Source organism: Zalophus californianus, chromosome 17 (assembly GCF_009762305.2).
Source record: "Zalophus californianus isolate mZalCal1 chromosome 17, mZalCal1.pri.v2, whole genome shotgun sequence".
NCBI lineage: Eukaryota > Metazoa > Chordata > Mammalia > Carnivora > Otariidae > Zalophus > Zalophus californianus.
This window is the reverse complement of record NC_045611.1, coordinates 36,204,377-36,219,176: the sequence shown is the minus strand read 5'-3', so window position 1 is coordinate 36,219,176 and position 14,800 is coordinate 36,204,377. Positions and strand designations below refer to the sequence as shown.

The 14,800-nt window shown below is 34.8% G+C and overlaps 1 protein-coding gene across 1 annotated transcript in view; it reads right to left on the bottom strand.

Moving 5' to 3' along the window:
* ITFG1 (integrin alpha FG-GAP repeat containing 1) overlaps nt 1-14,800 on the bottom strand; it is a 327,184-nt gene that overhangs the window by 52,476 nt on the left and 259,908 nt on the right. Inside the window, exon 14 of the mRNA XM_027620347.2 lies at nt 3,882-3,960. Coding sequence (XP_027476148.1) covers nt 3,882-3,960 — 79 coding nt within the window. The remainder of the gene's footprint in view (nt 1-3,881; nt 3,961-14,800) is intronic.

Genomic DNA, 14,800 nt, shown 5'->3' with positions numbered 1-14,800 from the left:
TGAAACAAATAATACATTATATATTAAAAAAAAGAAGAAGATAGTAGGAAGGGAAAAATGAAGGGGGGGAAATTGGAGGGGCAGACGAACCATGAGAGACTATGGACTCTGAGAAACAAACTGAGGGTTCTAGAGGGGGTGGGGTGGGGAGATGGGTGAGCTTCATGATGGGTATTAAAGAGGGCACATATTGAATGGAGCACTGGGTGTTATACACAAACAATGAATCATGGACCACTACATCAAAAACTAATGATGTATGGTGATTAACATAACATAATAAAATAAAAAAATGCAAAAAAAAAAAAAGAAAATGAATGAGTACTCTGTAATGTAACTTTCTTAACAACATTTGGCTATTCAAACAGTGCTAGGTAGTGGAGAAAGATCACAGAGTATTTGGTTAACAATGCTAAGATCCCTGGCAGCAAAAGTATGATTAGGGCAGGACTTTTTTTGAATAATACTAAGGCACATTATTGTCTCTGGCTGTGGCTTTCATACTTTTTTGACCACAGCCCACAATAAAAACTACATTTTATGTTATCATGCAGTATGAACACACACGTGTAAACACATAAAATAAAAGTTTCATGAAACAATACTTAACATTACTATCTGTGGTATACTCTGATATTTTCTATTGTTCTCTTTCATTCTATTAAATAAAAAGTCCTTGTCATAAGCCACACCAAATTAATTTCATGACCCACTAATAAGTACCGACCCTTAGCTACTTTATGAGAAAACCAGGGTTGCAGCTTCTGAAGTACATATATGTAGTCATTCTCTTTCTAGAGTATAAAGTTCTCTAGTGGGGCTGGATGGGTTGGAAGGTATGTATGGTTTAAGCAAGCAATATTTCTGTAGACTTCAACATGCTTAGCATTTAAACTAGGAATTTTCATCCTTTGAAATTTGGAGGGGGGTTTCATAAGAGCACTTCTTTTTTTAAAATAATTTTTTATTGTTATGTTAATCACCATACATTACATCATTAGTTTTTGATGTAGTGTTCCATGATTCATTGTTTGTGCATAACACCCAGTGCTTTAAGAGCACTTCTTGAATCAATCGAATTAAGTGCTACTTCCCTGTTTAGAACATATATTTATGCAAGAAATGTAGCACATGCTTGAAATATTTAAAATATTTATTATTATTATTTATTAATTTCTTAAAGGCAATATATGATCAGTGTAGTAAAATGAAAAATGAAAAAATATAGAGAGGAAAATCCCACAATCAAGACATAATCATGGTAACATTTGTATATGTCATTTTTGTTCTTATATTTTTCCTACACATAGGTACACTTATAAACAGACACAATTTGGATTACATATGCAGATGTACCTCACTCCCAAATGTTATACCATAAATGTTTGTTTAATCAAAATTATTTAAAAATATGTCAGAGGCTGGAAATTATTATAAAATAGTATAGTTTATTAATTATTTTCCAAGATTACTAATACCTTTTAGTTTTGATTTTTTTGCCATAAAAATTTACATGCTCATTTGATTTATGCATTCAACTGCATTTATCTTTTCTGTAGATATTTTCTCCTTTTCTTTTATGCCCACAAATTCCTTCCACAATTCAGGGAAAAAATTAATTACTCTTAAATACTTAATTTAGTAAGAACAGACCCAGTGTTCCATTATTGTTTTGGGACAGACTAAAGGAAATCATGCTAAGGAAATATTCTTCCATTCACTTAAAAACAGCAATGGATACTGAGTATTATTGAATGAGTTGTTAGCACCTAGTAAGATATTCTACTAGGTATCAATGCCTATTTGTAGTAGAGATTCATTAAATATATATTTTTGAATGAATCAACATTCACAGTTAAAAAACATTTTCACATCTAACTTTACGAATATTTTAATAGCCTTTCATTTGTTGTAAAATTTATTTTTTAAAAATTAAATTTAAAAGAACTAAAAGTAGTAAGTAGTTAATGTACCTAGTAGGAAGTGAATCTCTTAATATCTTTCTTCCCCAAGATAAATGTTAATTTGATGAATATCCTTCTAGCTTTTTTCCTACGGAGTGAGAATTATTCATTTAACTGCAAAAAATATATGTACAAAGATCTTTACTGTTATATTGTTATATTATACTGAAAAAAAGAAAAATAACAGTGGCATGTCTAGAGTAGTTATTGTATCAATATACAAAATGATCCCCAAATAAATTACCTATATAAACAGACATGGAAAAATGTACACAATATATCATTGCATAAAAAAAAAAAAAAGAGGAAGATGGGTCTTTAAACTTTTTTGATCTGTTGTTATGTTATGTTAATGAAGAGATTTCCCCCACTTTAAGCTATTAGTGCATTTGGAGATAACTATCTACTTGATGATGTTAAGTAAGCAATTCTTTCAAAATACAGATGAATTAAAATTGTTGGTATTTTAGATAGCATTTTTCATTAATAATTGACCAGTGAGCTAAGTTTTTGGTTTTAGGTATGCTGGCCTTGCCTAAGTTATGCTTACTTCATTAAATAAGTAACTTCATCTTTTTTTCTTGTGTTCTGGAACACCTTACTTAGCACTGAAATTATCTCCATCTGAAACTCAAATATAATTAACTGATAAAAGATAAAGTCAGCTGGTCCCAGAAACTTTTTTGTACAGTTTGATATGTACCTGAATTAAAACATAAATAAGTAATTTGTTCAAATTATCTTACCTTAAGTTTCCCTAACAATGGTATATTATTATTTTTTTAAAAAAGATTTTATTTATTTATTTGACAGAGAGAGAGGCACAAGCGAGAGAGGGAACACAGCAGGGGGACTGGGAGAAGCAGGCTCCCTGCTGAGCAGAGAGCTGGATGTGGGGCTTGATCCCAGGACCCTGGGATCATGACCTGAGGTGAAGGCAGATGCTTAACCTGGTTAATTGAGCCAGCCAGGCATCCCAACAATGGTGTATTAAAGTGTTTGATTTTAGTTGTGTTTGTCAATTTCTTCTTGAATTTAATTAAACAGCTTTTGTTTTATGGAATGTTTTTGTGTTGAAGCAGTATTATGATTGAGTCTTAAATGTGTACAATTAGCTAAAAAGGAAATACACTCTGGTATGTTTATGTTAGGCCATTATATAAAATGAGAATGGCCATATAATGAATTGTTTCTTTCTTTTGTTCTCTTGGTGCATAAAAGTAGAGGAGTAACAGTAACTCTGTTTATATTTCTTCATGGTTAGGACTCTAGGAGTCTCAAAGAAGCCTATTAATATGTTAGGGTTCCTTTTCTTACTTAGAGAGTTGAAATTAGAACAGTTGTATTTACTGTGATTTGGACCTCATCTCCGTCAGCTAGCCATCTGTTAAAAGCAGACATCCTTTGTTTAGTCTTATTTCCTTTTTGTTTTGGTTGCATATCCCTTGATTATTTATTCAAATATATAACCAGAAGTTTTTCTTTATAATCACTTACTAAAAAACCTCTATGTAACATTCTAGCTTCTAGTCCACATATGAGAAAACTAGAATTAGTCTAGGTTGTAGATCGGTTTCCTAATTTTTACTTCTTCTAAGAATAGCTTTGTTAACTAATTACCACTTCGCACTTTGCTCAAGATAACTCCAGTAATTTCTCCCAATCTCTCTGTCACTTCAACTGAAAAATAAGGATAATGATTTGGCTCCATCACAATAGGGATATATGAGGAATGAGTGTTAATACATTTGACATGAGGACCTTTTTGTAATCTACTGATGTGCAGGGACTATAACAGAAAAAGTGAAGATTTTATAAAGCATGTGAAAACATGATAATTTTTGTCATTCAGCTTACCTTGCCAATAGATTGATTAAAGGTGTTTTTGTGCATTATAGACATTGTATCTAGTCTTACCTGAACCATTTTTCAGATATCCATTTGCATCTACAGTTGTATACATGATATAAGGTCCAGGCTGATTTACTCCAAAGGGCTGCAATAAAAAAGGAATAGTAAAGCCTCGGAAAGTAAGTGAATCATTTGAAGTTTCAGGAAAATCTATTACAAATAAAGTAAAATGTTCTTATATATATAATTATTAACAGATGGCAGTACTTAGAGAACATTTCCATAAATAGACAACTTGTTAACTATTTAAAAGAAAACCTCTGCTAGTAGAAACACTTTAAATGTGTACAATTAGCTTTAAATGATAAACATTTTAAATTATTTGTTAGTTGCATTTACATAGTTCATTAGTTTTGTTATACATTTCTAAGATCTATTATCTCTTCTTTATTATATAAATGTGAATATTTTAAGCAAAATTTTCCTTACTACTTTTGGTTCTACCCAGAATAGAGCTATGAGAATTTTATTATGACATTTCTGTAGAATCTAGCATTGCTTTTCCGTTCTGGGATGGATTGGACATAGTTTACATTTTCCCAATAAATATCAAAATGAATAAAATCCACCCATAATAATTATAATGGAATGAAAAATATCAATGAGTCGTTCCACCCACTTATTCTCTTGTACTAGACTTAGAGAAGACATTATTTTCCAGTTAAGGAAAAAATAATTGGCAGAGCTTAGTTACAATGGTGAGGTTTGTCTCCAATTTGTATATTGTTCCTTATTTCTGGAACATTCCTCACACATTGATACAGTGATTTATTCTCTTTAGATATAAAGGCTAATTAAATAGGGTTATAAAGAAACCAATGTCTGCAACGGGTATCTTAAGAAGAGGTGACAAAATGATCAAGAAATTCTTTGAACACTTCATAGAATTAAAAATTCTACTGTTCTCCCCAATAAAGTAGGGAAAAGTTAACAAAGACATGTAGATAGTCTAATCATGTGCTAGAAATGATTTTCCTCCAGGATGACAGGCAAGAAATTAAATTAATTTTGTTGATATGACAATTACCTGATTGATATTTTAAGAACATTAGAAGTCTATGGGCTTTTAGTGACCATGAGAAAACAGGTTGTTCTAAGAATGGAATTACTCAAGATATAACTGAATAAAGATTCATGAAGAATATCACACAAATTTATAATAAAAACAACCTTATCAATGAAGTATTTTTATGTAGAAAAAAGAATATTACACTTTATGTAGCATGCTACTTCAGTAGAAGAATTACCAAGATTCCTTATCTATATCTCTGTTTTGCAGATGGGCAAGAGAGAGCATTGTTCTTTAGATAGGAACAGTTTTAAAGCAAACCACGGATAGTTGCATAGACGTTACATGATGGAATTATATTCTTCATACAATTATTTTTTCCTTTACAGTTTTATCATTTATGCAAATATGTTAAAATATATTTGATTATGCCTATTTTAATTTTTATGTAAATGGAACCATACTGTATGTATCTTTCTGTGACTCGCTTTTTAAAATAGATTTTTTGAGACACATCCATGATTAAGCATGTAGCTGTATAGTTCATTTTCATTGCTAATAGAGTATGCCATTGTATGATTACAGCATAAATATTTGTCATTTTATTGCTGATTGACACTTGTTTCCATTTTTCTTTTGCCATGATAAACATGGCATTCTTATGTATGTCACCTGACGCACAAGTGCTAACATTTATCAGGAGTTAGGTACCCAGAGGCAGAACTGTAAAGTCAAAGGATATATATGTATGTATCTTCAAGTGTACTGGGTAGTGTCAATTTTTTAAAAGTTTTTATTTAAGTTCCAATGAGTTAACATACAGTGTAGTATTAGTTTTCGGCATACAATATAGTGATTCAACACTTCCATACATCTCCCAGTGCTCATCATAAGAAGTATACTCCTTAATCCCTACCACCTATTTCAACCATCCCCCCCCCCACCTCCCCTCTGGTAACCATCAGTTTGTTCTCTAGAGTTAAGACTCCGTTTCTTGATTTCTCTCTCTCCCGAACCCCCTTTTTTCTCTCTGCTTGTTTGTTTTGTTTCTTAAATTCCACATGAGTGAAATCATATGGTATTTGTCTTTTTCTGACTTATCTCGCTTACCATAATACTCACGAGCTCCATCCATGTCATTGCAAATGGCAAGATTTCATTATTTGACTGAGTAATATTCCAATGCATGTGTGTGTAAATATATATATATATATATATATATATATATATATATATATATATATATATATATATACCATACTGACCCTCCCACCCCCAAATATAGGGTTAGAATTAGAGCCAGGGTTAGGGTATGTGCCTGCTATCTTGCAGTTCAGAGACCTTCACATAGGGTTAGGTTTAGGGATTAGGGGTTAAGTGTTAGGGTTAGGGGTAGGGTTAGGATTTGGGTTAGGCGATGTCCCTGGCATTCTGCAGTTCAGCAACCTTTCCAGGGAATAAAACCCCAGGGTGAGAATAGACATGGAAATCATCTACCAAGCTGAGGCAAGCAGGGGATTTGAGCCTCTAAATACTAATTGTTCTTTGGGTGTTGAGTTTGATAAGTTCTTTATAGATTTTGGATACTAGCCCTTTCTCTGATGTCATTTGCAAATATTTTCTCCCATTCTGTCGGTTGTCTTTTGGTTTTGTGGACTGTTTCTTTTGCTGTGCAAAAGCTTTTTATCTTGATGAAATCCCAATAGTTCATTTTTGCCCTGGCTTCCCTTGCCTTTGGCGATGTTTCTAGGAAGAAGTTGCTGCGGCTGAGGTCGAAGACGTTGCTGCCTGTGTACTCCTTTAGGATTTTGATGGACTCCTGTCTCACGTTTAGGACTTTCAACCATTTGGAGTCTATTTTTGTGTGTGGTGTAAGGAAATGGTCCAGTTTCATTCTTCTGCATGTGGCTGTCCAATTTTCCCAACACCATTTGTTGAAGAGACTGTCTTTTTTCCATTGGACATTCTTTCCTGCTTTGTCAAAGATGAGTTGACCATAGAGTTGAGGGTCCATTGCTGGGCTCTCTATTCTGTTGCATTGATCCATGTGTCTGTTTTTGTGCCAGTACCATACTGTCTTGATGATGACAGCTTTGGAATAGAGCTGGAAGGCCGGAATTGTGATGCCGCCAGCTTTGCTTTTCTTTTTCAACACTCCTCTGGCTATTCGGGGTCTCTTCTGGTTCCATCCAAATTTTAGGATTATTTGTTCCATTTCTTTGAAAAAAGTGGATGGTATTTTGATGGGGATTGTATTGAATGTGTAGATTGCTCTAGGTAGCACTGACATCTTCACAATGTTTGTTCTTCCAAATCCATGAGCATGGAACGTTTCTCCATTTCTTTGTGTCTTCTTCAATTTCTTTCATGAGTATTTTATAGTTTTCTGAGTACAGATCCTTTGCCTCTTTGGTTAAATTTATTCCTAGGTATCTTATGGTTTTGGGTGCAATTGTAAATGGGATCGACTCCTTGATTTGTCTCTCTTCTGTCTTGTTGTTGGTGTAGAGGAATGCCACTGATTTCTGTGCATTGATTTTATATCCTGCTACTTTACTGAATTCCTGTATGAGTTCTAGCAGTTTTGGGTGGAGTCTTTTGGGTTTTTCACATACAGTATCACATCATCTGCAAAGAGTGAGAGTTTGACTTCCTCTTTGCCGATTTGGATGCCTTTGATTTCTTTTCGTTGTCTGATTGCTGTGGCTAGGACTTCTAATACTATGTTGAACAGCAGTGGTGAGAGTGGACATCCCTGCCGCGTTCCTGACCTTAGGGGAAAAGCTCTCAGCTTTTCCCCATTGAGAATGATATTCACTGTAGGTTTTTCATAGATGGCTTTTAGGATATTGAGGTATGAACCCTCTATCCCTATACTCTGAAGAGTTTTGATCAAGAAAGGATGCTATACTTTGTCAAATGCTTTTTCTGCATCTATTGAGAGGATCATATGATTCTTGTTCTTTCTTTTGTTAATGTATTGTATCACGTTGATTGATTTGCAGATGTTGAACCAGCCTTGCAGCCCAGGGATAAATCCCACTTCGTCATGGTGAATAATCCTTTTAATGTACTGTTGGATCCTATTGGCTAGTATTTGGGTGAGAATTTTTGCATCCATGGTCATCAAGGATATTGGTCTGTAATTCTCCTTTTTGATGGGGTCTTTGTCTGGTTTTGGGATCAAGGGAATGGTGGCCTCATAAAATGATTTTGGAAGTTTTCCTTCCATTTCTATTTTTTGGAACAGTTTCAGGAGAATAGGTATTAATTCTTCTTTAAATGTCTGATAGAATTCCCCTGGGAAGCCATCTGGCCCTGGGCTTTTGTTTGTTGGGAGATTTTTGATGACTGCTTCAATTTCCTTAGTGGTTATAGGTCTGTTTAGGTTTTCTATGTCTTCCTGGTTCACTTTTGGTAGTTGATACATCTCTAGGAATGCACCCATTTCTTCCAGGTTATCTAATTTGCTGGCATAGAGTTGCTCATAATATGTTCTTATAATTGTTTGTATTTCTTTGGTGTTGGTTCTGATCTCTCCTCTTTCATTCATGATTTTGTTGATTTGGGTCATTTCTCTTCTTTTTGATAAGTCTGGCCAGCGGTTTATCAATCTTGTTAATTCTTTCAAAGAACCAGCTCCTAGTTTCGTTGATCTGTTCTACCATTCTTTTGGTTTCTAGTTCATTGATTTCTGCTCTGATCTTTTATTATTTCTCTTCTCCTGCTGGGTTTAGGCTTTATTTGCTGTTCTTTCTCCAGCTCCTTTAGGTGTAGGGTTAGGTTGTGTATTTGAGACCTTTCTTATTTCTTGAGAAAGGCTTGTATTACTATATACTTTCCTCTCAGGACTGCCTTTGCTGTATCATTTGAACAGTTGTGTTTTCATTTTCTTTGGTTTCCATGAATTTTTTTAATTCTTCTTTAATTTCCTGGTTGACCCATTCATTCTTTAGTAGGATGCTCTTTAGCCTCCATGTATTTGAGTTCTTCCCAACTTTCCTCTTGTGATTGAGTTCTAGTTTCAAAGCATTGTGGTCTGAAAATATGCAGGGAATAATCCCAATCTTTTGGTACCGGTTGAGACCTGATTTGTGACCTAGGATGTGATCAATTCTGGAGAATGTTCCATGGGCACTAGAGAAGAATGTGTATTCCGTTGCTTTGGGATGGAATGTTCTGAATATGTCTGTGAAGTCCATTTGGTTCAGTGTGTCATTTAAAGTCTTTATTTCCTTGTTGATCTTTTGCTTATATCTGTCCATTTCAGTCAAGGGGGTGTTAAAGTCCCCCACTATTATTGTATTGTTGTCAATGTGTTTCTTTGCTTTTGTTATTAATTGCCTTATAAAATTGGCTGCTCCCATGTTAGGGGCATAGATATTTACAATTGTTAGACTTTCTTGTTGGATAGACCCTTTAAGTAGGATATAGGGTCCTTCTTCATCTCTTATTACAGTCTTTGTTTTAAAATCTAATTTGTCTGATAGAAGGATTGCCACCCCAGCTTTCTTTTGGTGTCCATTAGCATGGTAAATGGTTTTCCACCCCCTCACTTTCAATGTGGGGGTGTCTTTGGGTCTAAAATGAGTCTCCTGCAGACAGCATATTGATGGGTCTTGTTTTTTAATCCAATCTGACAGCCTGTGTCTTTTGATTGGGGCATTGAGCCCATTTACATTCAGGATAACTATTGAAAGGTATGAATTTACTGCTATTGTATTGCCTGTTGGTGACTGTTACTGTATATTGTCCGTGTTTCTTTATGATCTATGCTGCTTTTAGGCTCTCTCTTTGCTTAGAGGACCCCTTTCAATATTTCTTGTAGGGCTGGTTTCATGTTTGCAAATTCCTTTAGTTTTTGTTTGTCCTGGAAGCTTTTGATCTCTCCTTCTATTTTCAGTGATAGCCTATATGGATATAGTATTCTTGGCTGCATATTTTTCTCGTTTAGTGCTCTGAAGATATCATGCCAGTCCTTTCTGGCCTGCCAGGTCTCTGTGGATAGGTCTGTTGCCAATCTAATATTTCTACCATTGTAGGTTACATATCTCTTCTCCCGAGCTGCTTTCAGTATTTTCTCTTTGTCTCTGAGACTCGTAAGTTTTACTACTGGATGTGGGGGTGTTGACCTATTTTTATTGATTTTGAAAGGGGTTCTCTGTGCCTCCTGGATTTTGATGCCTGTTTCCTTCGTCACATTAGGGAAGTTCTCTGCTATTACTCCAATATACCTTCTGCCCCTCTCTCTCTTTTTTCTTCTTCTGGGATCCCAATTATTCTAATGTTTCATCTTATCGTATTGCTTATCTCTCGAATTCTGCCCTCGTGATCCTGTAGTTGTTTATCTCACTTTTTCTCAGCCTCTTTATTTTCCATCATTTGGTCTTCTATATCGCTTATTCTCTCTTCTGCCTCATTTATCCTAGCAGTTAGTGCCCCCATTTTTGATTGTACCTCATTAATAGCCTTTTTGATTTCGACTTGGTTAGATTTTAGTTCTTTCATTTCTCCAGAAAGGGTTTCTCTAATAACTTCCACGCTTTTTTCAAGCACAGCTAGTATCTTTAGAGTCATGATTCTGAACTCTAGGTCCGACATCGTACTAATGTCCGTACTGAGTAGGTCCGTGGCTGACGGTACTACCTCTTGTTCTTTTTGCTGAGGTGATTTTTTTTGTCTTGTCATTTTGTCCAGAGGAGAACAGATGAATGAGAGAACAAAATGCTAACAGGTTAACAACGTCCCCAGGAAATATACTGTATACAAATCAGAAAAGACCTGAAACCAGGGGACAAGAAAGGGAAAGAAAGAAAAAAGAAAGAGAGAAAAAAAAAGAAGAAGCTAAAAACAATTAGAGAACAATACAAAAAAAAACAGAATATGATAAAATATGATCAGCCTAGTGCATAGATCAGTGCCACACACTAGATTTTGGGTGTATTTTGGTCTGTTAGAAAAAAGTGCTCCTAAAATTTTAAAGGAAGAAAGACTTATATATGTACAAAATAAGGGTTGATACAATGAAGGGATAGAAGATGATTGTAAAGATGAAAATTATAAAAGATTTTATAAAAGGAAATGATAAGATAAGAAGTTGTTTGAAAAAAGAAGATTTAAAAAAAAAGAAGAAAAAAAAAGGGAGAGAATGTGATCAGGGAGGAGACTAGAACAAAGCCATACATAGTGATTTAGGGTATATTTTGATCTGTTGGAAGAAACTGTATCTTAAAATTTTAAAGAGAGAACAACTTATATATATATGCCAAAAATAAGGGTAACTACTATGAAGGGATAAAATATGACTCTAAAAATGAAAAATAAAAAAATTTTTTTATAAAAGGGATTGATAAGATGTTGGCTGAAAATGGGAAAAAGAAAAATTAAAAAAAAAACAGTTAAAAAAATTAACTCTGAAAAACTAATGAATCATTGTAAAAAAAGCCATGAATTCTATATGCAGTATTCCTCTAGCGCTGGAGTTCTCCCGTTCTCCTTGATCAGTAAACTTGGTCTTGGCTTGCTGGCTGTTCGTGCTGATCTTCCGGGGGAGGGGCCTGTTGCCATGGTTTTCAAGTAAAGCTAGATCAATTGATTTTAAAGTAATAGAGTAGGGGAGAATCATTTTGGAATGGTACAGTAAGGTCCTCAAAAATCTCCTTCATAAAAGCAATGAGAACATTGGCAAAAAAATTGTCAAAATAAACTTTTTCAGGACTCTGGAAATCAAGAGAAGGTTTGCAAGCATCTGAGGAATATCTCTTCAAGAAAAGAACTGAATATCAGTAAGAATAATACACTTTGCTGCATTTTAATTTGCCCTATTCCTAGAACCTTTACTCTAGCCTTGAAAATCAACAGCTCTGCAACTAAGTTAGCTGTTAAAATGAAAAGCCTAGCTTCTAATGGATGGTTTGGCAGAACAGGTTGGGAGTTCCCCAAAGCCCCATCCCCAGAGAACTGTAACTATTTGATGTGTCTGGCAGCTTCCTGACAAGCTCTATTCTCAGTATTTAACTTATTTGGCAAGACTGAGAGCTTGTTCTGTGTGGACAGCCTTATCAAACTGGAACATTTGTAAAAAACAATCACTAGCAATTGTTTATTTGATATCAGTTTGGGCTAATGAGAGGTTGAACAAATCTTAAAAGAAAAAATATGAATGAGATGTTCAAAGATGGGCCTTGAAAAACTCTGACACATTCCTGGAGATCTGGAAGGCCACACACATGTGCAACACTGTTTCCAGCCAAAAGACCCGAAAAGGCCATAATTTCTCATCTCATGTCTCATTAAGGAAACATCTATCCAATCAGATCTGACCATTAGGCTAACTTGAGTAGGGACTTCAACGGCTACACACAATAGAGAATAGAGATTTTAAAGTATTAGTCCAGGAAAATTACCGAAAAAAAAATGGCAGCAACAACAACAAACAGGAACAACAACAAACCCAGGGGAGAGATTTCCAGGATTAACACGTTATTATTATAAAATGTCTGTTTTTTAACAAAAAATTATGACACAAACAGGAAAGTTTGGTTCATACACAGGGAAAAAAAGGGGTCAATAGAAACTGTCCCCAAGGAAGCCTAGATATTTGACTTACTAGGCAGAGATTTTAAATCAGCTATTATAAATGTGTTCAAAGAACTAAAGGAAATCATGCCGAAAGAATCAAAGGGAATTATGAAAACAGTGTTTCACCAAAACAGAGTATCAATAAAGAGATAGAAATCACACAGAAAAAACAAATTCTAGGGGTGCCTGGGTGGCTGAATCATTAAGCATATGCCTTCAGCTCAGGTCATGATCCCCGGGTCCTGGGATCGAGCCCTGCATTGGGCTCCCTGCTCCACAGGAAGCCTGCTTCTCCCTCTCCCACTCCCCCTGCTTGTGTTCCCTGTTTTGTTGTGTCTCTCTCTGTCAAATTAATAAAATCTTAAAAAAAAACAAACAAACCGAATTCTAGAGTACAGTAACTGAAATGAAAAATTCACTAGAGAGGCTTGACAACAGATTTAAATTGGCAGAAGAAAGAATCAACAACATTGAAGGTATGTCAATTCAGATTATCCAGTTTGAGGAAAAGAAAGATGAGGAAGGAACATTAAAAAAGAAAAAAGAAAAAAAAGAACAGAGCCTCAGTGACATATGAAGCACCCCAAGAACACCAAGAATAATAGGAGTCCCAGAGGAGAGGAGAGAGAGAAAATGGCAAAAAGAATGTGAAGCAATAATGGTTGAAACTGCCTGAATTAAACACATTAACTGCACATCCAAAAGTTGAACAAACTCCAAATAGGATGAACTTGAAGAGATCTACACCAGGATACATCATAGTCAAACCTCCCCAAACACATCATAGTCACACTGCTGAAAGTCAAAAAATTTTAAATGCAGCAAGAGATAACCCATTATATACAAGGGACTCTAGATAACAGCTGATTGCTCATCAGAAACCAAGGAGGCCAGAAGGCAGTAGGATGATATATTCAAAATGTGAAAGAAAAACACTGTCAGCCAAGAAGTCTAAAATCCAGCAAAACATATCCTTCAGGAATGAAAGGGAAATTAACACACTGTGAAGTAAAAACTGAGAGAATTGGTTATTAACACACCTAGCAGGAAATACTAAAGGGAGTTGTTCTGGCTGAACTGAAAGTCCACTAGACAGTAACTCAAATCCACACAAACAAAAAGTACTAGTAAAGGTAACTATAAGTAAATAAACACAATGGCATAAATATATATTTCTTTGGTAGCTTTTTTTCCTATCTAATCTAAAACATGCATAAAACAATAATTAAAAAACCATGTTGTCAGGAACATAATACATGAAGATGTAATTTGTATGACAACAGAAGTGCAAAAGAGGGGGGTGTAAACTGATGTATACTGGAGTATAGTTTTTTTTATGCTATTGACATTAGGGTGGTATTGAACTGTTTCTAAGATAGAAACTAATTCTGAGAGAAACCACTAAGAAAATAACTTTAAAAAATAGAGTATAAGAGGGGCGCCTGGTTGGCTCAGTTGTTAAGCGTCTGTCTTCGGCTCAGGTCATGATCCCAGGGTTCTGGGATGGAGCTCTGCATCAGGCTCTCTGCTCAGCGGGAAGCCTGCTTCTCCCTCTCCCACTCCCCCTGCTTGTGCTCCCTCTTTCGCTGTCTCTTTCTGTCAAATAAATAAATAAAATCTTAAAAAAAAAAAGTATAAGACAGAAGGGAATTAAGATCGTATCCTAGAAAACATGTAACACAAAATAAAGCAGTAATGGTGGAACAGAGGAAAAAAAAGACATAAGACACAGAGAAAAATAGCAGACAGAAATCCTCCCTTATCAATAATTATATTAAATGTAAATGGATTAAAACAGTGCTATCACAAGGCAGAAATTAGCAGAATGGATAGAACAATATGATTTAACTATATGCTGCCTACAAAAGACATGCTTTAAATTCAAAGACAACAAATAGGTTGAAAGTAAAAGCATGGAAAAGATATACCATTAAAATAGCAACGAAATGACAGCTAGAGTGGCCTTACTAATATTAGACAAAAATTGTTACTAGATACAAAAAGGACATTTTATAATGATAAAAGGGTCAACCCATCAAGAAAACATAAGAATTATAAATGCACCTAACAAGAGAGTTCCAAAATACATGAAGAATTGATGGGAGGAAGAAATAATTCAACAATAATGTTTGGATACTATTATAATTATTAATATACCAGTTTCATTAATGTATAGAACAATGAGGCAGAAGATTAACAAGGAAATAGATGACTTAATCCTATATACAACACTGCACTCACCTCCAGCAGAATGCATATTTTTATCAGGGGCACATTGAACATTCTGCAGGGGGAACCATATAGTAGACCATAAAACAAGCCTCAATAAACACAA